This window comes from Perognathus longimembris, chromosome 28, assembly GCF_023159225.1.
Source record: "Perognathus longimembris pacificus isolate PPM17 chromosome 28, ASM2315922v1, whole genome shotgun sequence".
Lineage (NCBI taxonomy): Eukaryota > Metazoa > Chordata > Mammalia > Rodentia > Heteromyidae > Perognathus > Perognathus longimembris.
The window spans coordinates 67,216,378-67,244,361 of NC_063188.1; the positions used below are offsets into that span (position 1 = coordinate 67,216,378).

A 27,984-nucleotide genomic window follows, 5' to 3' on the forward strand; every position below is an offset into this window, starting at 1 on the left:
AAGGGACCAAGCCAATTTATTTAATAACTTGGTAAAGTATGTAAGAGTTTAGTTCTTGTGGAAATAGTTTCTCTTTATAGAATTAGTCAAGTATTCAAAGTCGGTAGACTGGTATATAAGTGTTAATGAATTGAGAATTGAATTAATCTTCCTTAAGGTAAGAAATCACTTTATATAATCAGCTATAAGAAGTCAGTCTGGTATTGCTGTGCTAGGGTCAGAATGAGTACTAGATGGTATGGACCTTATAGGATTCTTAGATTTAGAACATTATTCTCCTCAAACCAGTCCCCAAGATTCTATGATATAGTATTCCAATTCAGGAAAAGATAGTGAAAACTTCTTTAGTAAGCTCTTCCTGTCTTTTTATATTGGTGTAGTCTATAAGGTACTCTCCCCTATATAGCCCTTGTTAGATTTTGTCTCTTTAGTCTGTTTTGTTTGTTTTTTGCCAGTCCTGGGGCTTGAACTCAGGGCCTGATGAGCACTGTCCCTGGCTTCTTTTTGCTCAAGACTAGCACTCTACCACTTGGGCCACAGCACCACTTCCGGATTTTTCTATATATGTAGTGCTGAGGAGTCTAACCCAGGGCTTCATGCATATGAGGCAAGCATTGTTACCACTAGGCCAGATTCCCAGCCCATTTCTTTAGTCTGAATCCCTTTTTAGAATATTGAGTGTACCTTTTCCTTGGGTCTCTTCTCGCTTTCTTTTGGCCTTAGAATATTCTACAGAAGGAGACTTTGTTTTACTAATTTTTTGAGGCTAAATATTGCCCTCTGCTGGATAACCAGGACAAAATACATGAAAATTGACTTTTTTTCAAACCTTTGAGACAGAACAGAACCAAAGGAAATAGGTGGAGCTATAGAAGTAGAGACAGATGTTAGGGGCCTGAAGAATTAGAATGTGTGATGAGTGTGGGGATCAAATATGTTTTCTTTTTTTTTTTTTTTTTTTTTTTTTTGCCAGTCCTGGGCCTTGGACTCGGGGCCTGAGCACTGTCCCTGGCTTCTTCCCGCTCAAGGCTAGCACTCTGCCACTTGAGCCACAGCGCCGCTTCTGGCCGTTTTCTGTATATGTGGTGCTGGGGAATCGAACCTAGGGCCTCGTGTATCCGAGGCAGGCACTCTTGCCACTAGGCTATATCCCCAGCCCCAAATATGTTTTCTAATTGAGGAGTTATAAGCATTTCTCAGTAGGTGTTGACTTAGTTTTCAAAGCATAGGCCCACACTGCAAAATCTGGTAAGCTTTAGCTTATGTTGTATGTCAAGTTTGACTCACTGTATGGTTTCTGTCTAATCACTTAGATTTCTACCTTTGCTTCCTCATTTACAAAGTGAGAATCCGTTTTCTTCCTTTTCTGAGGCGCTTGTCAATTTCAATCTCTGCTTCCTTTTCTGCTTTAGTTTGTGAATTGAAAAATCCAACAATGAGTGAATTTCTTGTTGGCCTGGAGAGCTCAGGGTGGTTGAGACACATTAAAAGTATTATGGAAGCTGGAATTTTCATTACAAAGGTAATAATCAGGACTTTTAAGAATTTGCACTAACATCAATTATGGGATCTCATAAGTAGTAATGTGCCACAGTGGAAAGAATATTAAAGAGACACAGGGATGTTGTGTTGTTGTTGTTTTTTCCATTCACTTCTACTGTGTGCTCTTAAGACAAGTCTCTTCCTCTCTGGGCCTCAGTTTCCTTTATGAAAAGTAAAGTGGCTAGGCTAGAATCTACTATAACTTCTGGGGAACCCACATAACTCTTTGTGAATATGTTATTCCTCTCCCCCATGGAAAATGCATATATGATTATATATGTAGAAAATGGACCTCAATTTCAGGGGCATCACAAACACTGGAGCTCAGTTTAAAAACCCTTAGGTGGGGCTGGGAATATGGCCTAGTGGTAGAGTGCTTGCCTAGCATGAATGAAGTCCTGGGTTCGAGTCCTCAGCACCACATATGCAGAAAAAGCCTATGGCTCAAGTGGTAGAGTGCTAGCATTGAGCAAAAAGAAGCCAAGGACACAGTGCTCAGGCCCTGAGTTCAAGCCCCAAGCCTGGCTATATACCCTTAGGTGGTCTGTAATGGTTATTCCAGACCAGTTACTCTGTGTTAATTCTGAGGTATCAAATGAAAGTAAAAGTGTGTGTAAAATGAACACAGAGTTTGTGTATCTGTTGATATTATGAGTTCAGAGTCCAGAGCAGGACTTTCCTGCCTCTGCATCGCTTCTAGGCAGGCTTTATCATCCTATATTTATGTTGATCCTCTTAGTTCCTAACCTCCAAATCCTGCCTGTGTATCCTTTATTGTGTGAATCGTTTTGACAATAATGGGGCTTGAATTTAGAATGTTGTCCTTTACCGTTTTTGCTCAAAGCAAGTGCTCTACCACTTGAGCCATACCTTTACTTCAGGTTTTTGGTGCTTAATTGGGAATAAGAGTCTTATGGACTCTTCTTCCTGGGCTGGCTTTGAACCCTGATCCTCAAATCTCAGCCTCCTGAGTGGTTAGGATTACAAGAATGAGCCACAAGAACCCAGCTTACTATGTGGCTTTTCAAAAGGAAACTTAGAATATACATTTTCTCATTTTGAAGCTTTGTTTTTACATATTTCCACATGAGAACTTTCCACTTTCATCCACTCTTTTTATTTGACAGAAATAAAGGAGAGAATAATTTTTTAATCCGTATGTCATTTTCTCACTTAACAGCAATACTTCTGGCTTAAAGGGTTTGAAGGGAGTATGTGTAATTTATTGTTTGAAATATCCAGCTCTATTGCCTTATGCTTTATGCTTTCCCTCGTCCCGTTGCCTACACTTTTAATTGCAAAGTGTTATTCCTGTGATTCTGTTGGTTGTTTTAAGCCCTCTTTCATAACTCTTATATACGGTTCCTTTTTTATTACATCCTATATCATATTTGTACCTCCTCTCTGAAGCTAAATTAATTAGACCAAAGACAATGAGCATGGAGAAGAGGGCAATTTCATAGTGCATGCGCTCATATGAGTGTACCAAAAATGAAACCCCCATTCCACCACCATGTATCCAGTATCCCATGCTGAAATACTCTGTCAGCCTTAAATTCTCCCTCTTCTCCTCCATCTGGTAATTTCTAAATCCCATCAATTCTTCTTTAAAAATATCTCTTAAATCTATCCTTTCTTCCTAGTTTCTGCTGCTCCTTCCCTAATTAAGATCATTACCATCCTTTACCAAAGTACTCTAATAAGCACCTATCATCTTGTCTCCTAAGTTGAATGCTCCCCATTTGAGTGACATGTTTGTAAAGTAATTTCTCTCTCTCTCTCTCTTTCTATCTTCCTTCTTTCCTTTCTTTCTTTCTTTCCTTCTTTCTTTTTTGTGGGAGGCAGTAATACTAGTTTAAAACTCACAGCTTTACACTTGATAGGATGATACTCTGCTACTTGAATTATGCCTCCAGCACTGCTTTTTGCTGGTTATTTTGGAGCTGGAATCTTGTGAACTTTTCTTCATGGGTTGCCTTTGAATGATGATAATTCTTGAGATTTTAGCCTTCTGAGGAGTTAGGATTTCAGGAATAAGCCACTAACTTACTCATTAATGTAATGTGCTATTACTTTAAGCTATAACATCTTTCAGTGGTTCCTCTTTCTCTTGCCCATAAAACTCTGTATTTTTTATATTCAGTCTTTCATAATCTTAACCCAACTTGGCTAGAAAGGACCTCTTGCTATTCTCTAATATAAAACACTTCCTTTTCTCTTTTAAAATTCTTTATTTTTTCTCATTATAAAAGCAACACATGCACATTATCAAAGAAACATTTCAGAAAAATAAAAAATTAAACACAGCATACATTATAATTCATCATCTTCATGCCTCTTGATCAGAACTGTTCACATTTGAACTTTCTGTAATGATGCAACTGTTCTATATCTGTACTAATACAATAGCTACTATCCAATTTTGAGCACCTGAAATGTGACTAGTAAGACTGAAGTTTAAATAGCTATAGGTGGCTAATGACTTCATATTGGACATTGCAGCTCTACAGTTTTTCAACTCATATACTTTCTTGTATAAATACTTTGTAAAAATTATGTGCTGTGCATACTCTTCTTCAACTATCTTCTTTATACTTTATGTATAGTTAATAGTTTTCAGATCACTTGAGTCAGTAGTACCATATTCTTTTCAGTGCCTATATAATATTCCATTGTGTGAATTTACCATAGTCTCTGTTGGTAGAAAATTCAGTTTGTCCCAGTTTTCTTTTTAACTAATATGAATTGCTACATGTGTGTATAGACCAGGCACTGGCGGTTATAATTCTGGCTATAATCCTAGCTACTCAAGAGGCTGAGAACTGAGGATTGAGATTTGAAGCCAGCCTGAACAAACAAGAGACTCTTTTCAGTTAAACAGCAAAAAGCAGAGGTATAGCTCAAGTGGTAGAATGCTAGCCTTGAGCAAAAAAATCAAGTGAGAGAGCACCCAGGCCCTGAGTTCAAGCACACACACATACAAAAATGCATGTATATCTACGCATTCCTAAAAGTGAAATTTCCAAATCAAAGAGTACAGATATTTCAAATTTTAATGATGGGGCCAAATTGCTTTCTGAACAGTAATAGTTTCAGTGCCCCCTTCACAACCATGCCTATTTTTCCACATTTCTGGCAATGGTTATCATCAATCTTTTAAATCTTTGTCACTGTTATTAGTGATGAATTTTACACCAAGTTTTTAATTTGTGCTTCTTTTCCTTAATGAAAATGAGCATCTCTTTCTCTACACTTTCCACTTCCCATCCATTTGGATTTCTGCAAAGTACAGTTGCTGTCAGGCTTTGGCTGAACTGAGGAATTAACAATGTTGAAAACTCCCTTCCCAGATCTCTTTAACTTATTTCTTATCTGCAACCTTACTGCCCTCTAGGAATATCATTTTTCTTGCATTGCTACTACAAAAGTTCCATTCCTTCTTCCATAGTCTAAGAACATCAGGACCTAGTGCAGGTTCTGTATTCTTCGTCTTGCCTAAACTTTTTCCTCTCTTTAGGTTCTGTTCATTTCGCTATTGTACTTTGCACCCTTCCTAGTTACTCTCCCTCCTCCATTACTTTGTGGTTGGCCTTACCGCCTTCTTCTCCTTTAGCCCACAAGATTGGAAAAACCATGTCTACTTTGTTGAGTTTTCAGTGCTTGAAGTTTTAAGGTTTTACATTCCAGCCTTCACATCTAGGGAACAGAGTTCTGTAATCTTCCTGGAGATCTCTACACTTTCAGCTCATTTTTTTCTGCCTTCTATCTTATTTACTAAGACTGATGTACCAACTTGTACCTTCCATCTTGAGCTTTACCCTTCCACTATACCTACTCTGCTAAGCAGAGTCATTTTCTTTGACGAAATTAACATACATTAGCCAGGTGTCAGTGGTAGCATACATTAGCAAAGTATCGATGGCTCATTCCTGTAATCCTAGCTATTCAGGAAGCTGAGATCTGGGGATCAAGGTTCAAAGCCAGCCGCTCTATGACACTCATCTCCAATTAACTATCAAAAAGTGGGAAATAGTGCTATGGCTCAAAGTTGTAGAACGCTAGCCTTGAGGACAAAAGCTCAGGGACAGTGCCCTGGCTCTGAGTTCAAGCCCTAAGACTAGCACATAGACACACAAAAATTAGCATGTATCAACCAAATGATATTGCTCACACTTGTGATCCTAGCCACTCAGGAGGCTGAGATTTGAGGATCAGGGCTAAAAAGCAGCTTAGACATGAAAGTCTGTGAACATCTGATGTGCAATTAAGCATCAAAAAGCCAGAAGTGGAGCTGTGACTCAAGGGGCAAAGGTGCTAGCCTTACTCAAGAGTCAAGTGATAGCACTCAGGCCCAGAGTTCAATACTAGCACACACACACACACACACACACACACACACACACACACAGAGATTAGCATACATTAGTTGTACAAGATGGTTTCATTGTGACATTTTCATACATGCCTATAGTGTACTCTTATGAAATACCTTTTCTGTCATTCTTCCTTGCCCTATTCCCTTCCAATATCAACAGGCTTCATTGTTCTGTTTTCATACATGCAAACCAAACTTCTTCTACCCTATTCATGCTCATTCACCCTTTTCTTTAGCCTTCCCTCTTCCCTCTGATACCCCTACCTCTAGCCCAGAGCCATTTCTTGCTCCCACACACTGACAAATGAGCATTTCTATACAGAAATAAATCCTGTATTCATGTTAATTGGTACTGTAACAAGCTTATCTTCACCAATCATAGCTAAAGTCTTGGGATCACTTGGCAGTTGTTTGATAGTCCCCTGGTTAAGTTTCAGTCCTTGGTCACCAAGTAGGTATTCCTAATCTGTACTGTGCTTTCAAGATGGCTATGCTACTGTTAGCTCACCCGTTTATGAGCACATATTCCTACTTGTCTCCTGTGTCATGGAAAATCAAGGTGATATCTTATCTGCTCATTGTTTTTTTTTTAAGTTTTTATTATAAAACTGATGTACAGAGTGGTTATAGTTTCATATGTTAGGCATTGGATACATTTCTTGTACTGTTTGTTACCTTGTCCCTCATACCCCCCTCCCCCCTCCCCCTTACCCTTTCCCCCCCTGAGGTGTTCAGTTTACTTACACCAAACAGTTTTGCAAGTATTGCTTTTGTAGTTGTTTCTTTACCAATTTTTTAATAGCTTCTTCCTTGCTATTACTGAGGCTATGCTATTGGATCATCAGTGTATAGTTAGTTCCTCTACCTGTATTCTAAGTTTCATCCTCTTCTACATATACAAGGAACAGGCTCTATCACTGTCTCACCTTCTGCATTTTTAACCTTTTCTGTGTGGCATGTAGGATTAAACTCAAGGCCTCATGCTTGCTGGCAGTTTACTATTTGAGCCACATTTCTAGTCCTCACCTACTTATTTTTTCTTTTTTGTTTTTGGTCCGAGATTGTGACTCGAACTCAGTACCTCATGCTTTCTTTCAATGGTTAGCCCTCCACCAATTGAGGCAGGCCTCTTACCCCCAACTTATTTTTAATAGCTTTTCCCTAAACAACTATGCTCAATTTTTTCTTATCTCAAAAGACAGATAATTTTTCTCACTCTCTGCTCTGTATTAGACAGCTTTCTTTGGCAAATATCTGAGATACAGTTCTAATGGTTTTAGTCCATGGTTTGTTATCCCATTGCTTTTGGGTTTGTGAAGCAGCATATGATTATGGTTGTGAATGTGTGAGCAAGAAGCAGAGAGAGAAAGATATGCAGGAGTCAGAGTTCTGATGTGTCCTACAAGATCAATCCCCAGTAATGACTTCCCACTATTAGGCCTTCTCCCCACAGTGTCAGGGGCCAGGGCCCAGGCCTTTGTGAGGATGCTTCAGATCTAAACTATGGCATCTTCTTTCTAAACTAAACTGAAATATGGGATCTTCATTCCTCTCATAGCCTTCTTGCACATATTTAACCTTCATTGTTAGAAATTCACCTTTCTCACCCCCTCTGTGACTACCCACTTTCACACCATATGATTAATCGTGCTGGGGTCACTAAGAACCGCTCTAAGAGTCACTTAAAAAAATTCATTCATTAAAATTAGTTTTTTCCTTTATTGTCAAAGTGAAATACAGAGGGGTTACAGTTTCATATGTAAGGTAGTGGGTACATTTCTTGTTCAACTTGTTACCTCCTCCCTCATTTTTCCCCCACCTCTCCCCTTCCCCTTTCCCTCCCCCCCCATGAGTTGTACAGTTGGTTTACACCAAATGGTTCTGCAAGTATTGATTTTGGAATCGTTTGTCTTTTTATCCTTTGTCTCTCTATTTTGATATCCCTTTCCCTTCCCTAGTTCTAATACACATTATTTTTAAGTAGTTGTACAACAGGTTTCAATTCAACATGTCCCTTTAAAAGTACAATGCATATTGATCATTGTCATCCCTTCCATCATTCTCTCCATCTCTCTCAACCCCATCCATTCTCACAAGTTACCTAGCTACATTTTCGTGTGTGTGTGTGTGTGTGTGTGTGTGTGTGTGTGCCACCACATTCAATTTGTATATTGATATAAAGTCTTGGCGATTTTTTTGCCAGAAAAGGCCTCAAACTGATCTTTGTACCTATACCTCTCAAACAGTTGAGACTACAAGCATGAGCCACTAACTACATTCACCTTAAAGTTCTCTGCTTTTTAAAAACTTTTCTCACTTTTGATCTTGAACTGAACAGTAATAGTTACGTACATAGTTTCTACTACCTTTTCTATTGCGATAGTGGCCAAATCTATCCTCTAACTAATGTCTTTCCCTTCTTGAACTCCAATTTTACACACTCAGTTGTCCTCTTCACTTTATATAAAATTTATTGCTGCTTCTACCATGTTTATTCTTTAGAGTAATCGTATTACCATTTACCTAGTTACTTGACTACACATTTCAGAGTTATCTTTGATTCTTCCCATCTATGTTCTCATTATGTTCTGTGAAATTTTTAGGTTTACCCTCCTTTTCAGACCCCCTACTGCTTCCTTATCTTAGTTATTCATGGAATTTCATGAACGGAGAATCTCTCTGGTCTTCTGCCACCACAATGATAATTTCTTTTTTTGGTCTTTGTGTGTGTGTGCGTGCTGGTACTGGGGCCCCGTCCCTTAGCTTTTTACACTCAAGGCTGGTACTCTAGCACTTGAGTCAAAGCTCTGCTTCCGGTTTTTTGGTGATTAATTGGAGATAAAATCTCACAGACTTTTCTACTTGGGCTGGCTTTGAACCTTGATCTTCAGATCTCAGTCTCCTGAGTAGCTAGGATCACAAGCATAAGCCACTGGAACCTAGCTCACAATGATCTTTTGAAAATGAGCGTCTGATCCTGACACTCCTCTGCTTTCATCACCATAGTGGTTCACTATTCCCACAAGATAAAATGCATACTTGTTCTCTGGACCCTTGGTCTCCTGGCCAGCTCTGTCTCTCCTTACTCCTACTCCCAGCCCAATCATTAGTGTGACTAAAGAGTTTTTTTTTTGCCTGTGCTATGCCTTCTTGCCTGTGTGTATGCTGTCATTTCCGACTGATGAAATGTGCATTCTTTCATGTTTATTGGACAAGGACAAGTGCTTATTCATCTGATAAGATCCACTTGAACTGTTTCCTCTTCTTTGATTCTCTTATGTCACTGTCTTATTTGCTATCAGTTTGCAGTTGTTTTAAATGTGTTTCTTTTGTATTCCTGATACATACTATAATGCATTTGCACAGTCACTCAGCAATTACTGGCTACAGAGGCAATAAATTAATTTATTGATTAATTAAATAATTGGCTTTCTTTGCTTGAGGAAGTCCTACTTTGTCATCAAGATTTATGCTTCCCAAATTATTCCCTCTATCCTACACTTTTTTTGTCCAAGACGAGGACTTGGTATCTGACACTTTCACTCACTGGCTGGCACTCTACCACCTGAGCCACACCTCCAACCCTATTTCTTCTACATTTTGAACACATTTTCATTCTAATCCTTATCAAATTACTATTTGTTTGCTTGTATCTTCCATTGAATTGTGTGTTTTCTTTAAATTCCCCATGTCTACCATTCAGGTATGATACAACAAATGTAGAAAAAGGGAAGGAAGGAAATTCTCCAAAATAGTCCAGCTACTCAGTAGAAATCAAATCCAGATGCCAGGGAGTAATTTCTGAATATTGTATCACATTCTTCAGAGTTATAGAAAGACCTAGAAATTGGTAAAATAAAAAAAAAGATTCAAGTTTCCTTGACTCCTACAAAAGAACATAGCTGCTACAAATTAACTTGAAGCAGCAGTGTGTAATCCCCTACTTAATTTGTTAATTCTGACTGCATTGTAGGTTCTTCAAAGTCAGGAATTGTTTCTCATCTTTATATCTAGAGATACAAAGAGTATCTACCTGGCATATAGGGGTACACAATTAATTGTTAATAAATAGCTAAGCCTTCTGATGGTGGCTTGTGCCTGTAACCCTAGCTATTCAGGAGATTGAGATCTGAGGATTATAGTTCAAAGCCAGCCCAAGTAGGAAAGTCCATGAGACTTCTCTCCAACAAACTACCAAAAATCTAGACGTAGAGTTGTAGCTTAAATGATAGAGTGCCAGCCTTTAGTGGAAAAACAAAGCTAGAGTACAAAGCCCTGAGTTCAAGCCTTAGTACTGGCACATATATATGAGCACACGTGTGCATACTCACACACACACCAAAGAATGAACAAGTATATGCTTAATACTACTTGCCCAAATTAATCAAGCTCAATAATTGTTTCCATCTTTCTATCATTCTGATTGTACAGAAAACCTAAAACAATCTCATCCATTTTCAGATGGAAGTGTTTGTAAAATAATTTGTGCTGGGTAATTATGTCTCATGCCTGTAATCTTGCTACTCAGGAGGTTGAGATCTGAGGATGACAGTTCAAAGCCAGCCTGGGAAGGAAAGCCCATGAGACTCTTACCTTCAATTAAATACCAGAAAACCAGAAGTGGTGCTGTGGCTCAAAGAGCTCAGGGTTGGTGCCCAGGCCTTAAGTTCACTTCCCACAATGGACAAAAAAAAAGGACAAGATGCTAGTGGAAATCATATTTAGGTCTTGAACTGAAATGAAAAACACTCCTGTGTTTTTGAGGTTGTATTTCTCATTTCACCCACTCCTTCCTCTGAGCTTTCTCTTCAGAAGTTCTGTGAATTTACAGCCCTCCCTTATCTACATGGGTCAATTTTATTTTCCTATTAGTAAGCTCTCTACTTGCACCCCATTATTTTCATTCCCCATAAGAGGTTTCTGGTGAAATGAGAAGTGATTAATGTGGCACAATTAGGCCAAGTTCTTGGTGCTGTAGGGGATAGTATGCAGAAATACTATTGATTCACCCCACATGCTATGCAAAAGTTGCTGATGATACCTTTAACTTCTTGTCTTCACAGGCAGTGGAGGAAGAAAAGGCCAGTGTTTTAGTCCATTGTTCTGATGGTTGGGATCGGACATCACAAGTCTGCTCAGTGGCAAGCATCATCCTAGATCCATTTTATAGGACTTTTGAAGGACTTATGGTGAGCAAGCCATTCTGCCTTCTTTTGTATGTGTGACAGATGGTGAATAAATTTACAAGAACTCTCAACTAACTTGTTAATTTACAAGAATGAGCTCTGAGTCTATAAAATAATAATAGTTCTGTTTTCCATCCAATTTAAATTGTTACTATTAAACAAGTCATGTATAGTCTGTATACTTCTTGTACATTTATCATACTTCATTGCATATCAGAAGGTAAATCGTATGTAGTAAACTACTGTAAGAGATAGAAAAGGCTAAAAGTTGAATGAGTGACAGTTAACTAGGCGGTTCTATGGCTTCATGATGTTCACCATGTTGTCTTTGTGAATTTCAGACTCAAGATTCATTTCTGGTGCTGAATTCATTCAAAGCTTCTTGGTCTTCCTAAGAAATAGGTCTCATGATTGTGTTTAGCTTTACTTCTTTGGGATTTTCTTTTTAATGGTTGAAAATGGTTTTCTTATTGATATTAACTCAAATGCTATTTTTGGATTCCTATCTTCCAGAGGTTGAAGTTAATATCATGCTTATCAGAATTATATTTAGTTATGGATCTGTAGCTTGTCGCACATCATGAAAGAGCCAAAAGGAATGTGACACTGGATATGAATCCAAAGTAATTTCTCCTGAGAGCATATGAAGTTTGCAGACAATCTGTGCAGGCCTATTATTGATATCTGAGTTGCTGGGGAAATTAATTTTATTATTAATTCAATCTTTTCAGCAAAGTATTTTATATTCCTGTGTGTATAGTTAGTTCCTTTAATGATTTTTCTAATGAAATCTGTTCTTTTTTTGTATAAAAATCAAGATCCTAATAGAAAAGGAATGGATATCTATGGGCCACAAGTTCTCTGAAAGGTAAAAATACCCTCATTTTAAAGGAGGGGGTTGAGGTGATTTCACAGGTAAGGTTTATCAAAACCTGAGTATTTGTGTAGGAAGATCAGGAAGTTGAACAAGTCCTTAATTTATTTCTTTCATCAAGAAATAAGTATTCCAGAACACTAAGGCCACAAAAGGTCCTAGAATGTCATCTCTATTTTGAAGGAATACAGGTAATTATATCAAATTGTTAAGTATTTTTAGAAAGTAAAGTCATCACAAACCCCAAAGAGAAAAGTCCTTTCATCTGCATGAAGAAGTCAGGGTAGGCTTACAAGTGTAGGTAACATTTAAGTGTGAATTATTAGAGATGACTGGCAGTTTAGTAAAACTGGGTGGAGGACATTTAAGCAGAGGAATTAGTGTCTAAGATAATGTACCACTAATTTTTCTGTTAGCCACTGTTACGAATGGCTCATGCCTTAATCCTAACTACTTAGGAGGCTGAGATCTGAGGATCATGGTTCAAAGCCAGCCCAGGTAGGAAAGTCTATGAAACTCTTATCTTCAATTAACTATCAAAAAGTTGAAAGTAGGTATGGGTCAAATGGTAGAGTACCAGCATTGAGCTAAATAGCCCAAGCAAGAGTTCAGGTCCTGCATTCAAACCCTAGTACTACCACACACAGAAAAAGAGAAAGAAAAGGAAAAGGAATGGTGCATATATTTCTGTTCTTTAGTAAAGGGTTGGGGTAAAGGCTACTATTACTTATTGTATAATCTAAACCAATCCACCTCACTAAGGCTTTCCTATGATACCAGATCAATAAATACTTGCCAAATATGTATTGCCAAGTATGCTGTATACCAAATCAGACACTGAGCCAGTCCCAAAGGCAAATCAAATATGAGTTTTACTCTCAAGGAAGTTATAGTTCTTCCCAATTGATATACATCCATTTATTTTCACTCAATTACCACTTGTTTGCTATTTGATTCTGTCTACTACTTGTTTCATTCACAATGTTGGGCAGGCCTGGCCCATTCGTTTGTCAGATACTAAGGAGATGGAGTTGAGTCAAGGGCCCTAATCTCTTCTTGCAAAGAAAAAGAAATCAATTGTGACAGCATATTATAAGTGATAAGATAGAGGAAATCATAAAGGAACTTGATCCATTTTTGAACAAAGAAATCTTCTTTGAACATGTTCAATTTAACTGAGTTTTAAAATATATATAAGAATTATTTAGGAAAGAGGAAAACATTCTAGAATGGATGTTTGTGAAACCATAGAGGTATGAAACAGGGTTATGTACTTGAGGAACTGAAAGCAATTCATCCTGTATGGCTAGTAGAGCATAGAGCAAAGGACGAAATGAGTCCTGGAAAGTGAGTCCATTAAGGAGATCATTTACGGCTCTGATTTTTTCTTGTTCTTTCCTCTAAGAAAGCAGAATGTGAGTGTACAAATGTCTTTTCTTGGAATCATGAATATGAAGGATGTAGATGAGAGATCGATACCTAGATAAAGTTGTGAGTTTTAGAAGGGTATTTCAAGATGAAAATTTTAAGCATGTTCTTGTTCTGAGAAGACGGAAGTAAATATTGGAGAAGATAAAGTTGAAGCTTTGAAATGAAACACACAGAGTTTTTGGTTGAGTAAGACTTCTGAGCAGACAGGAAAAAGTGAAAGCTCTAGTCCAAATGAAAGGATTAGCTGGAACTCATGAACTCATCCTGAGACTAGATGGAAAACAGGCAGAAAATGAATTGTGTGAGTGCAGAAGGTATAATTTGGACATTGTGTACTTGACATCCTCCATTTTTTTTCCTTTTTTTATTTTTTTATTTTTATTTTTTATTAATTGAACATAATTTTTTTACAAGGTGTTGTGCAAAGAGGGTGCAGTTACATAGTAGGGCAGTGTGTACATTTCTTGTGATATCTTACAAACTGTTTTTCCATCCCTTGTCTAGGTCAGGTAGACACATATGCAATATACAATGTATCAAGCACATATACAGTGTTCACAGACTTGGTCTCTACTGTCTCTCCGTCTCCCTTTGTTAACAGTCATATATCAGGGAGATCATGCCCCTTTGTTTTCTGTGTTCTAGGCTTGTCTCACTCAACATTATTTGTTCGAGTTCTGACCATTTCCCTGCGAATAACAATATTTCACCATTCCTAATCGCTATGTAGTATTCCATTGTGTATAAGTACCATATTTTTTTGATCCATTCGTCTGTGGAGGGGCATCTGGGTTGTTTCCATATTTTGGCTATTGTGAATTGTGCCGCGATAAACATGGAAGTACAAATGTCTTTTTGATATCTTGGGTTTTGCTGTTTAGGATAGATGCCTAGGAGTGGTATGGCTGGGTCATAGGGTAGGTCTATATTGAGCTTTTTGAGAAACCTCCATACTGTTCTCCAAAGTGGTTGTACTAATTTGCACTCCCACCAACAATGGAGAAGGGTTCCTCTTTCCCCACAGCCCCTCCAGCATTTGTTGTTTCCTGAGTTCAGAGTATAGGCCATTCTAACTGGGGTGAGGTGGTATCTCAGGGTTGTTTTTATTTGCATTTCCTTTACTAGCAGGGATGTTGAGCATTTCCTCATGTGTTTCTTTGCCATTTTTATATCTTCTCTTGTGAAGTCTCTCTTTAGCTCTTTTGCCCATTTCCTAATTGGTTTATTGGGCTTGGAGGGGCTTAGTGTTTTTAGTTCTCTGTAGATGACCGATATCAGGCCTTTGTCTGTTGCTGTGCTGGTAAATATCCTTTCCCATATCGTTGGCTGTCTTTCTATTTTGGTGGCTATGACCTTAGCTGTGCAGAAACTTTTTAATTTGTAGTAGTCCCATTTGTTGAGTCTTTGCCCTATTTGTTGTGCCCCTGGGACTCTATTCAGGAAGTTCCTTCCTGTGCCTATAAGTTCTAGTGTCTTTCCTACTCTGTCCTTCAGTGGTTTCAAGGATTCAGGTCTGATGTTGAGGTCCTTGATCCATTTTGAGTTGATCTTGGTGCATGGTGATAGGCTTGGGTCTACTTTGAGTTTTCTGCATATGGCTGCCCAGTTCTCCCAGCACCAGTAGTTGAAGAGGCTATGTTTATTCCATTGTATGTCTTTAGCTCCTTTGTTGAATATCAGTTGGCTGTACGAGTGCGGTTTTATTTCTGGATCTTCAATTCTAATCCACTGGTCTTCCGATCTGTTTTTATACCAATACCATGCTGTTTTTGTTATGATGGCCTTGTAGTAGAGCTTGAAGTCTGGTATTGTGATACCTCCTGCACTGCTTTTTTTGCCTAGAATTGCTTTGGCTATTCTAGGTTTTTTGCTGTTCCATATGAATTTATGGATTGGTTTCTCTATTTCAGTGAAGAATGTGGTTGGGATTTTGATAGGTATTGCATTGAATTTGTATAACAATTTGGGCAATATGGCCATTTTCACTATATTGATTCTGCCTACCCATGAGCATGGGAGGTCTTTCCATCTCCTTGTGTCTTCTTTGATTTCCCTTATTAGATTTTTGTAGTTTTCATTGAATAGGTCCGTCACGTCCTTGGTTAAGTTGATCCCTAGGTACTTTATTCTTTTTTTGGCTACTATAAATGGAATTGTTTCCATAATTTCATTTTCTGTTTGTCTATTGCTGGTGTACAGAAAAGCTGCTGACTTTTGTGGATTGATTTTGTATCCTGCTACTTTGCCAAATTGGTTTATTAGGTGTAGGAGTTTGGGTACTGAGTTTTTTTGGGTCCTTCAGATATAAGATCATGTCTGCGAATAGGGATAGTTTGATTTCTTCCTTGCCGATGTGGATCCCTTTGGACATCCTCCATCTTTTATGATGAACTATAGAAGCTCATGTACAGGAAGATATGAAATAGAAACAGGATTCAAAAGAAGTTAGCTTAAAATCTACAATTTTCTCAAACATCTTTACAAGTGAGGATGTAGAAGCAGAGAACATAGTATTTTCAGCTTATCTGTGAGTTTTAAAGAATAATGATAAGAAAGAACAGAAAACTGTGTAAATAGAGAGAGAATAATTGACAGAATAGCTGATGAAGTCAAGGATGGATAAAGAAGAATGAAAAGCCCATAGGAACCTACCAAGTACAGAGGTTCTATGATAATTGGGAGAGGAGGTTATTCTATTCAGAGTGAGATACTAGAATTGGAATTTCAAAGGAGGAACAAAATCTTCCAAATAGGCTCAAGAACCAGCCTATGACAGTGGGTTCAGAGACTGAAGTGTAAGAGAAGTGTAATAGAAGCTCAGGGAAGATAATTGGATTTGATTTATCTAAGGAAGCTTTGAGTTTAGTCAGTGTAGGTCAACCATCAGGAACAAAGATAAATACTTAAGTCAGCGGTCAAAGTCTTCAGAGAATGTGGAAAAGTGACCTAGAGGTTGGTAGAAGACATCTTTGAGAAAAAAATGTAAGTGCTAGACAACATGACCTGTGTGGAAATTTTGAGAAAATGTGTAAGGAGTAATAGTTTGGAAGGAATAATATTAGCAAGGAAACCAGCAGAACCCGCTTTTGTTTTGTTTGAGGGTTGTGGTATGTAGAAAGTGGAATGGTAAACATTCTGTTTGATTTGAGCTTCAAGAAGAGATCATATCCTTGATGATTTAGGTAACAATATTAGAAGGTAGAGAACCTTCAGCTTAGAGGATAGGAATGCTGTGTTTGTTTGCAGAGGAATAAGATTTCCTATGGATGGTACAGTTGATACATCAGATTATAGAGGAGGTTTTGTTCATACACTTAATATTTTTTTCTTAAATACCTATTTCCTGTCAAGTATTTTGCAGTAAGCAATTTGGATGGGGTCCTTATTCACATTAAGCTAAAGGTGACTGTTTACTAACTTATACTAAGTTAAATGTAACTAACAATTCAGTTCCTCAGTCACTAGGCCACATCTCAACCATTAGTGACTACCATATTTGCAGCACAAATATAGAATGTTTCCATAATTGTAGAAAGTTCTGCTGGGACAAGGGTATAAAAGAAAATAGGTGTGTGCTGGTGGCTCATGCCTGTAATCCTAGCCACTCAGGAGGCTGAGATCAGAGGATCAAGGTTTGAAGGCAGCCTAGGCAGGAAAGTCCATGAGACTCTTATCTCCAATTAACCCCCAGAAAACTGGAAGTGGTGCTATGGCTTAGAGTGGTAAAGGACTAGCTTTGAGTGATAACACTCCAGGACAGTGTCCAGGCCCTAAGTTCATGCCCCACAACTGACAAAATAAAAAGAGAAAAGAAAACAGACTACATGATAGTGAAGGATGTGATTGGCTAAGAGGCCCCCTATCATCAACTAGCTTTGAGATTTAGACTGGCATTTTGCCATGAGTATTTCTTTGCCAAAGCCAACAGAGACAAAAGGTGACCTTTTATAGCACATTACAAGTAGTGTTGTAGTAGTAGTAATTTCTTACTGTTGCTGGTACTGTGGTTTGAACTCAGGGCTTCACACTCACTTAGCTTGCTTACTTAGTTTGCTTGCTCTACTGGTACTCCACTGAGCCTGTGCCTCCAGATCAGCCTTTTGCTAGTTATTGTAGAGATGCAGTCTCATAGGTTTTTGTGCTCAGACTGGATTTGAACTATGATTCCCTAAATTTCAGCCTCCTGAGTAGCTAGGATAACAAGCATGAAAAACTAGAACCCAGCTCAAACAATGTAATCTTTGATGCTAACCAGTATCCTTACCTGTTTCTCTTAGATGTGGCCACTTGGAAGGGGACTCTAGAGAAGTGTCCCCTATCTTCACTCAGTTCCTAGACTGTGTTTGGCAATTAATGGAACAGTTTCCTTGTGCCTTTGAATTTAATGAAAATTTCCTGCTGGAGATCCATGACCATATTTTTTCCTGCCAGTTTGGAAATTTCCTTGGGAACTGCCCAAAGGATCGAGAAGATTTAAGGTAAATTCAATTTGTGTGAAAACACCAAATAGGGAGAAGGGATTCCATGCAAAATAATGCAGCCAACCCCTGATTTAGAATACCAGTCAGAAAAGGGAGAGGAGGTAACAATAATGAAAATAACTTTTAAAATATAAAGCACTCCATGTTTGGGGAACCAATGAAACCATGGATGTGCGTGGACTTTGTAAAGAATTATGCATTGTCTATATAGTCCTTTTAGCTTGTATCTGAACTGGCAGCCCTTAGTCTTATCCTAGCCTAACAGGCATACTTTGGTTAGTCTGCCTAGGTTTATTTTTTCAGTTTTAGAGACAGAATTCACTGTGTGTCTCAGGGTGGCCTAGATTTTACTATATACCCCAGACTGGCTTCAAATACATGCTCCTCCTGCCTCAGCCTGTCATGTGTTGAGATTCCAGATGTGTGCTACCACATCTAGTTTGGCATTCTATTCTAAACTATGAATTTAGTTACCAGTATTTAAATATTAGGGATTTCACATAAAAATCCAATTCACTTAGGCATTTATATATATTTTATTATCAAACTGAATTACAGAGAGGTTACAGTTTCATACATTAGGCATTGGATACATTTCTTGTACTGTTTGTTACCTCGTCCCTCATTCCCCCCTATCACTTAGGCATTTTTTTCTTTAAGTAGATAAGCCAATATACCAAGTTCTGAAAAATTAAAAACTCTAACAAATTTTTGTGTCAGTACTGGGACTTGAACTCAGAGCCTTACTCTTCCTTAGTTTTTTCTACTCAGAGCTGGCACTTTACCACTTAAATAATACATCTCTAGTTCCACCTTTTTGCTAGATAATTGGAGATAAGAGTCTTGGATTTGTCTGTCTGGATTGGCTTTGAACCACAATACTTAAATCTCAGCCTCTTGAGAAGCTGGGATTACAAACATGAGCCACCAGGCTCATTGGCCATAGTTCTTGCTACTTCCTGTGGCTTTTTTTGATCCATTTCTGATGTTATCTGTGCAGTTCCTGTAGGCAGCTCAGTTGTATTTTTACCCGTAATTTAAGTGAATATCCCTTAAATAAATAAAACAAATTATTTTTGAGGTTGACAAATAGAGCACATGTAAACAGTAATCTCCTTATTTTAAACCAGAAAAAGAGAAGAAACTAGCTGAAAATGCAATGCGACCCTGTTTCATAGCTGTTGTTTGAATTAGCAGTTAGCTCAAGTTCTCAGGCCCTGTCATGACATTGCCTAGATGACATCACCTTTCTGAGATTCCATTTTCTTCTTAGACAATAGTGATGCATCTTTCTGCTTTAACATTTTTACTTAACTTGCTTGTTGTCATACACATTTCTCTTTTTTGTTACTACCTCCCCAAATGATTTTACATGTATTCAGTCTGAGTAAGCATTAAAATGCAAGATTTTTCTCATAATATTTTTTTCTTAGAATGAGATTAATGTCTGTGGATCCGTTTCTCACATAAATCTGAATATTTCTGTTGATGTACAAAACATTTTAGAAACATCTGAACATTTAAAATGATAATTCTTAAGATAGAAATATCATTTACTCATGAAAGGAAAAGCAGGAACTTTAGAATCAGGCAGATCTAGATTCAGACTTAGACTGTCATATATTATCTGTGTGACTCATAGCATGTTAACATTTTCTCATTTTCTTACTAGTAGTTTGAAACTAAAACACCATCATAGAATTTTATGATGCACATTTAAGGAAGTGTTTTGGGCAGTGTCTGGAACAGTGTTTAACCCAAAATAAATAATAAATATTAGTCACTATACCTCTATGATTTTTTTCTTATTTTTAAGCAACAGTGGATGAGCAAATTGAATATTCAGGATATGTTGCTTTTCTTTAAAAGTTGCAGGATCAGAATTTTAGGACTGTATTTCTGTTTTTCATTCTCTTTTAGCTTTCTTGACACATGCTTTTTTGGACACATATATACAAAAGACCTTCTCACTTGGTTTCCTAAAATAGTCACTGGAAAACAATGTATCCACACATTTCCATCCATATCAATCACATGCTGGTTGAGCAGGTTTTTCATGGTAGCAACTAAAATGTTATAAGCAATCTTGCAATAGTAATAATACAATCTTTGGTTCCCCACCTAAGATAATTCGTGATTATTTGCTAATATAAATTGCCATTGTCATCAAAAGGGAGGTGAAGCTGACTTTATTTTTTTTTAATTGAAGCTGACTTTAAATAAAAACAAATACAGAACTACCAGAAATTTACCCTGTAGGTTCCTCATATCTTATCAGAGGTTTGTGGATTTGTCTTGTTTTGTTTTTGTTTTGTTTTTTAGCAGTACTAGGAATTGAATAAAGCTCTTCTCTGTACCACTTAAACAGCATGCCAAGTCCTTTTGCTTTTTAGTTTATTTTTCAGAAAGGGTCTTGTATTTTTGCCTGGGCTGCCCTTATACTGCAGTTCTCCTATCTCCACCTCCTGAGTAGCTGAGATTACAGATATAAATATCCTGTAAAGACAATTCCAGAATTTTTTAACTGGAAAAATAATCAGTTCATAGAATTCTAAATTTGGAAGAGACCTTAACAGGTCACATTGTACTTTCTTAGCCTGGAAATTACTAAGAACTTTTCTAATATCACACAGCTACTCACTAGCAGAGACTGAAATTAGAACCTCTTTCTCTCCATAGAGGACTCTTTCCAAACTCTTGATCATTTTAAACATGGGTAGAATAGAACTCAAATAATTTGTTATTCTACCAACATTCCTTAGTAATTTTTTCTATTTTCCCTCTATCTTATTTTATCACTCTCTCTTGAGTTGGGCTACTTACTAGTTAAACTTAACTGATTATCAAGTTCAACAGTACTACTGACATTAATTACTGCTTATCAATTTTTGGCTTACTTTTCTTTTTTTTTAACAGAGTCGTTGATAAGACACATTCCTTGTGGCCTTTCTTGATTCAGAAGAAAGAAGAATTCAGGAACCCTCTATGTAAAGGCACAACTAAGTATGGGGTCCTCCATCCTAGTGTGCTACCCTACAACATTCAGTAAGTTATTTTGTTTCTGCTTTTCTTTTTTGTCAGTATTAAGGTCTGAACTGAGAGCCTTATACTCACTGAGCAATGGTAAAATGACAGGGTGATCATACTAAATGTTATAACACTCTTTATCAAAATTTAGTAGTCTATTCTTTCATTTATCATCATTTTAAAACTTTTATTGAATTCTACAATTTTGAAAAATGTGAGTTTTAGTGTTTTTGCTTTAAGAAATAGAAAACAGCCAGGCATCAGTGGCTCACACTGAAATCCTAGCTACTCAGGAGGCTGAGATCTAAGGATTGCAGTTCCAGGTCAGCCTAGGGAGGAAAGTCCATGAGACTCTTTTTTCTAAAATTTAATTTTATCGTCAAGGTGATGTGCAGAGGGGTTATAGTTACATACGTAAGGTAGTGAGTACATTTCTTGTCAAATTTGTTACCCCCTCCCTCATTTTCCTCCCTTCCTCCCTCCCCCTTCCCCCCTGCCCCCTGAGTTGTACAGTTAATTTCTAACATATTGTCTTGTGAGTATCACTGTTGCATTGGTTAATCCTTTATCCTTTGTCTTACCATTTTGATGTTCCCCTTCCTTTCCCTAATTCAGATAAACACATATACAATACCCAGGGTACCAAAGTTATATACAGTGACAACAGGAGAGAAACCATGGGGGAAAATAGGCGAAAGAAAAAAGAAATAATTTTGCATAGTATATTAAAAATAACAACAAACAAAACTTTCTTGCTTCCATATCTTGGAGTTTATTTTGCTTAGATTCATCATATATGATCATATGTACATATTGAGCTATTGTGATCCAACACTAGGACTATCCTAGACATATACTAATTATTACTGATGAGGGAAACCATGCAATCTATGATTCTTTGGGTCTGGCTCACTTCACTTAGTATGATTTTTTCCCAAGTCTTTCCATTTCCTTATGAATGGAGCAATGTTATTCTTTCTGATGGAAACATTGAATTCCTTTGTATATATACCATGTTGTCTTGATCAATTCATCTACTAAAGGGCATTCTTAATATCATTTTTAATTAAAAAAATTTAGTGTCAAGTTGAAATACAGAAGAGTTACAGTTACATATGTTAGGTAGTGAGTACATATCTTATACAACTTGTTACCCCCTCCCTCATTTTTCTTCCACCTTCCTTCCTCCCCAGTTCTCCCCACCCAGGTTGTACAGTTAGTTTACAACATATTGTCTTGTAAGTATTGCTGTTGCATTCATTTGCCTTTTACCCTTTTCCTCACCATGTCTCCCCTTTCCTTCCCTAATTCAGACAGACACATATAAAATACCCAGAGTACCAGAATCAAATACAGTGACAACAGGGGCTAAATCATAGGGAAGATGAACAGCAGAAAAAAGAAATAATTTCACATAGTACATTGAAAATAACATCAATGATATATCACTTGTTTCCATGTCATCTTATGTGATCATATATACCTAGTATTGAGCTATTGTGATCATCTGCTAGGACTGTCCTATGCTTATACTAATTATTACCAATAAGGGAGACCATAGAGTTTGTTTGTTAGGTCTGGCTTACTTCACTTAGTATTATTTTTTCTAAGTCCTTCCATTTTCTTACTAATGTCATTCTTTCTTAGAATTTCATTGTGTATATATACCACAATTTCTTGATCCAATTATCTACTGAAGGGTATCTGGATTGGTTTCGTATTTTAGATATGGTAAATAATGCTGCTATGAACATAGCAACATTTGTGCTGGTAGCTTTAATATGGCCTTGTTTGTGACCCTTTGGGTAAATGCTATGTTTAGCCTTTTGGGGAAACTCCACACTGCTTTCCAGAGTGGTTGAACAAGTTTATACTCCACCAACAGTGTAGCAGTGTTCCCTTTTGGTGGCATCCCCCCAGTAACTGTTGTTATTAGCAATAGCTCAGCACCATTCTTTAATGAACTAGAGGAAACAATCCAAAAGTTGATATGGAACAATAAAAGACCCAGAATAGCAAAAACAATCCTGAGCAAGAAGAACAATGCTGGAGGAATATCAATACAAAACTTCAAACTCTATTACAAAGCAATTGCAATTTTTTTTAAAAAGCTTGGTATTGGCACAAGTACAGGACTGAGGACAAATGGAATAGAACTGAAGACCCAGAAATGAACCTGCAGACATATGGCCTCCTAATCTTTGATAAGGGAGCCAAAAAAATAGGATCTCGTGAGAAACACAGCCTCTTCAACAAATGGTGCTGGCAAAATTTGTTAAACACCTGTAAAACACTAAAGCTAGACCCTTATATATCATACTGCACCAGAATCAATTCCAAATGGATCAAGGACCTCGAGGTAAAAGCAGATACCCTGAAAACATTGAAGGAAGGAATAGGAGAAACACTAGGGATCCTTGGCACAGGTTGAAAAATTCCTTAATAAAGACCCAGAAACACAAAAAAATCAAAGAAAGGTTGGATAAATGGGATTGCATGAAACTGCAGAGCTTCTGCGTGGCAAAGGACATTGCTTGCAAGATAAATAGAAAGCCCATAGACTGGGAGAAGATCTTGACTGGCCATACAATAAACAAGAACTTCATATCTAAAATATACTTAGAACTCAAAAAATTAAGTTCCCACAAAACAAATCCTCAAATAAACAACTGCCCTATTAATAAGTGGGCTAAAGATTTAAAGAGATACTTCTCTGAAGAGGAAATGAAAATGGCCAGGAGACACATGAAGAAGTGTTCAATATCTTTAGCCCTAAAAGAAAGGCAAATTCAAAACAACATTGAGATTTTACCTCACCTCAGTAAGAATGGCCATCGTCAAGAAAACTAATCCAGGGCTGGGGATATGGCCTAGTGGCAAGAGTGCCTGCCTCATATACATGAGGCCCTGGGTTCGATTCCCCAGCACCACATATACAGAAAATGGCCAGAAGTGGCGCTGTGGCTCAAGTGGCAGAGTGCTAGCCTTGAGCAAAAAGAAGCCAGGGACAGTGCTCAGGCCCTGAGTCTAAGCCCCAGGACTGGCCAAAAAATAAAAAATAAAAAAAATAAAAAAAATAAAAAAGAAAGAAAACTAATCCAAGGGACACTTATCTCCAATTAACTACTAAAAAGCCAGAAGTGGTGCTGTAGTTCAAAGTGGTAGAACACTAGCTTTGATCACAAAAGCTCAGAAACAGTGCCCAGTCTCTGAGTTCAAACCCCAGGACTGACACAGAAAAAATAAATAACCACTATAGAAGATAATGATATGTATCCCTATAATTTCCTTCTTTTCCCCACTAAGTAAAGCACCCAGACATTATAAAACAAGTATTAAACTACTATGAAAGACAGAGAGAAAATGAAAAATAAAGCCCACTGAAAGAACAACTTGATGATGATTGTCATGATTTTCTTATTGCCTAATAGCCTAGACTTGAAGCTAAAGTAGCAATCTAGAGGTGCCAAGGCCACCAAAGCAAAACCCACAAAGAAAACTGCTCTGTATTGACAAAGAACGAGAAAAATGGCAGATAGGTAAGATAGGAAATTTTAGATAATCGCTCTCTTCCTGTCAAAAATAACCATAAGATGGCCAGGTGCCCATAGCTCACTCCTGTGATCCTAGCTACTCAGAAGGCTGAGATCTGAGGATGGCAGTTTGGAGCCTGCCTAGGCACAAAAGCCCTCTGGTCCACAAGACTCTTGTCAGAAGTGGAGCTGTGGCTCAAGTGGCAGAATGCCAACCTTAAGCAAAAAAGCTAAGGGATAGCACCTGGCCCAGAGTTTGTGATTGATGCAGAAAAAAATGACCATGTAATGAAGAGAGACCTTACATGTGCTAAAAAGATCAACTTGAGAATAGGATGTATATGCATCAAGCAACAGAGGCATAAGATACGTGAGGTAAAGAGAACTGAAAAATGTTCTAAGAAACCTATAATTAGAGGTGGCAATATCAGCACTCCTTTTTCAACAATTGATAGAAAAATTACACAGGCAAGCAGCAAGAACATAGAACTCAAAAGCACAGTCATTCAGATCTGTCCCACATGTATGTAACACTCCACATAAGAGAACATTAATTTTAAGCACCATGAGCATACACTAAAATCATGCCCTAAGCCATTAAAATGCCCACTAATCTTTTTAAAAATTAAAATTATTTCTAATGTTTCCTCTGACCCAAATAGAATAAAACTACAATTAATAACAAAGACAACAGGAAAAGTCTACAAACACTTAGAAAATAAGCTAGTTATAAATAACTCATATGTCCTACAGTAGTTTCAAGGAGAAATTAAATTGAAATATGAAGATGTAACATAAGATTTGTGGGACATAGCTAAAGCAGTGCTGAGAGGTAATTTATGAAACACAATGCTTTACAACTATTCTAAGCTATCTGTAACCTATAAAAGTCTATAACAAGAAGGAAAGGGACAATAAACAGAAGACAGACAAAAAGAGCCTGAAATGAAGCAAAGAATATCACTATAAACCCCACAGATATGAACACATTAAAATAAAGGAAGCCACAGACAGTCTCCAACTTAATACTATTCAACTTAACAACGTTTTAGCTTTATGATGGTGTGAAATTGATAAGCATTCAGTAGAAATACTTTCAATTTTGATCTTTTCCTGAGCTAGCAATATCTGGTACAATGTTCTCTTGGCATGGTGGGTAACAGCAATGCCCTATAGCTCCAGTCAGCCCATGTGATCACAAAGCTAAACAACTGGTACTTTGCAGAATAAAAATGTTGTTAAACTATGATGTTTGGGAATTTCTATGTATTAAATGAATTTTTTACTTAGGATATTTTCAACTATACTGGTTTAAGACAAGTGTGGTGATGCACACCTACAATTCCAGCACTGATAAGGCTAATGTAGGAGGACTGTGACTTTGTGGCAACTCTAAACTACATAGTGAGTTCCAGGCTAAGCCTAAGCTATGTGCTAAGAACCTGTCTCAAAAAAGTAATATCAAGAGAACAGGTTAGAGAACCCAGAACTAAACTCAAATAAGTATGTCTCAATAAAAGAAGGATAGCAGGGCTGTGAATGTGGTTTAGTGGTAGAGTGCTTGCCTAGCATGCATGAAGCCCTGAGTTCACTTCCTCAACATCACATAAACAGAAAAGGCTGGAAGTGGTGCTGTGATTCAAATGGTAGAGTGGTGGCTTTGAGCAAATGGAACCCAGGGACAGTGCTCAGGCCCTGAGTTCAAGCCCAAGGACTGGCAAAAAAAGAACAGCTTTTTCTATTCTATTGAAGCTTTTTCTATTCTATTTCTTATTCTATTGAAGACAGTTCATTAGCCTCCAGAATTTGTATATGTATGTATGTATGTGTGTTCTGATCCTGGGGCTTGAACTCAGGGCTTGGGTGCTGTCCCTAAGCTTTTTCACTCAAGGCTGGCACTCTGCCACTTGAGTCACAGCTCCACGTTTTGGGTGCTTAATTGTGGATAGGGTCTTACAGACTTTCCCACGTGGGCTGGCTTTGAACCATAGTCCTCAGATCTCAAAGTCTGAGTAGCTAGACAGGCATGAGCCGCTGTTGCCTGACTCCAAAATTAGTTTGAGTTATACAAAATTGAACATAAAATGGATTGTAGGTTTAAAGAAATAATCCAATTGGTAAATGGGCAAATAAACAATTTTTTAAAGTCCAAATGGCTAATAAATACATGAAGAAATGTTCAACATCTTTAGCTATAAAGGAAATATAAATTGAAATAACCTTACAATTCCATTCCACCCTACTCAGTAGAGCAATCATAAAGGAAACAAGCAATAGCAAGAATATGGATGGCAATAGTCACTCTTGTATACTGCTTTTAGGAATACAAATTAGTCAAGCCACTGTGGAATTCAGAATAGAGTTTCCTTAACAAACTAAAAATCAAACTACCCTATGATCTAGTTATACCACTCCTGGGCATATGTCCAAAGAAATGTAATTCAACATAAAATAAGGATAACTAAACATGCATAGTTACACTAACACTATTCACAGTAGCCAAAATATGGAATGAGCCTAGTTACCACCAACCAATGAATGGATTAAGAAAATATGATATGGATATATTATAGAGTATTTTTCAGCCATAAAGAAGAATTTAAAAATGTTTTCTGGAAAATTGATGGAATTAGAGATCATTGTTAACCAAAACAAGCCAGACTCAGAAAGACAAATATCACATATTCTTTCTCATATGTGAAATCAATTCCATAGAAAATCAATGAGCTGAGTGCCAGTGGCTCCTGCCTGTAATCCTAGCAGTAGCTACTCAGGAGGCTGAGATCTGAGGATCATGGTTCAGAGTCAGCCCAGGCAGAAAAGTCCACAAGACTATTACCCCCAATTAACCACCAAAAAGCCTGAAATGGAGCTCAAGTGGTAGAGTGCTAGCCTTGAGCAAAACTTCTCAGGCACAGTACCAGGACCAATTCACACAGTTGAAAGATTGACAAGAATGTAAGACAGGTACTTTGTGGGAATATGAGGGGGCCAACAGGAATGGGGAAGAAAAAGAAGGTCTATATGATTGAATTACTGCTATTGCAGAACCTGTTACAATGAATTTTAAAAGGGATGAGGGGGAGATGAGAGAGGAATAAGTTTGGTCACAGTGTATGCATATGTGGAAATATCATAAAGTCACCCCTTTGGATAGATACTAATAAGATTATTTGATACATCTCAAATAAAAAAGGAAACCATAACATTTTAAACTAAATCTTATACAAGAAAAAGAAAACATTTCATGATATAGGGCATGAGTTTCAGTACCTACATACTTGATACTAAAAGCATATTTGATAGAAAGATTGACAAACTATATCTCAACCAAATTAACTTTTTCTCTGTGAATGTCTGTATTTAAATTAGAAGAAAATATTGTAAATCATTATCCCACAATAAGCAGTTAGGTAGAAAATATAAAGACTGTTAATACTCATTAGTAATAGAAAATACAGTTTAAAATTGGGCAAAAGTCTTGAACAAATGTTGCAGTGAAGAAGATTCACAGATGAAAAGATCTATGAAATTA

General features: G+C 37.4%; 1 protein-coding gene across 3 annotated transcripts in view; it reads left to right on the plus strand.

Annotated features, from left to right (window-relative positions):
- Mtmr8 (myotubularin related protein 8) overlaps positions 1 to 27,984 on the plus strand; it is a 79,506-nt gene that overhangs the window by 38,340 nt on the left and 13,182 nt on the right. For all 3 annotated transcript variants that reach the window (XM_048336477.1, XM_048336476.1, XM_048336475.1), the window contains exons 8-12: positions 1,413 to 1,522; positions 10,981 to 11,106; positions 11,922 to 11,971; positions 17,686 to 17,886; positions 20,806 to 20,934. In XM_048336477.1, coding sequence (XP_048192434.1) covers positions 1,413 to 1,522; positions 10,981 to 11,106; positions 11,922 to 11,971; positions 17,686 to 17,886; positions 20,806 to 20,934 — 616 coding nt within the window. The remainder of the gene's footprint in view (positions 1 to 1,412; positions 1,523 to 10,980; positions 11,107 to 11,921; positions 11,972 to 17,685; positions 17,887 to 20,805; positions 20,935 to 27,984) is intronic.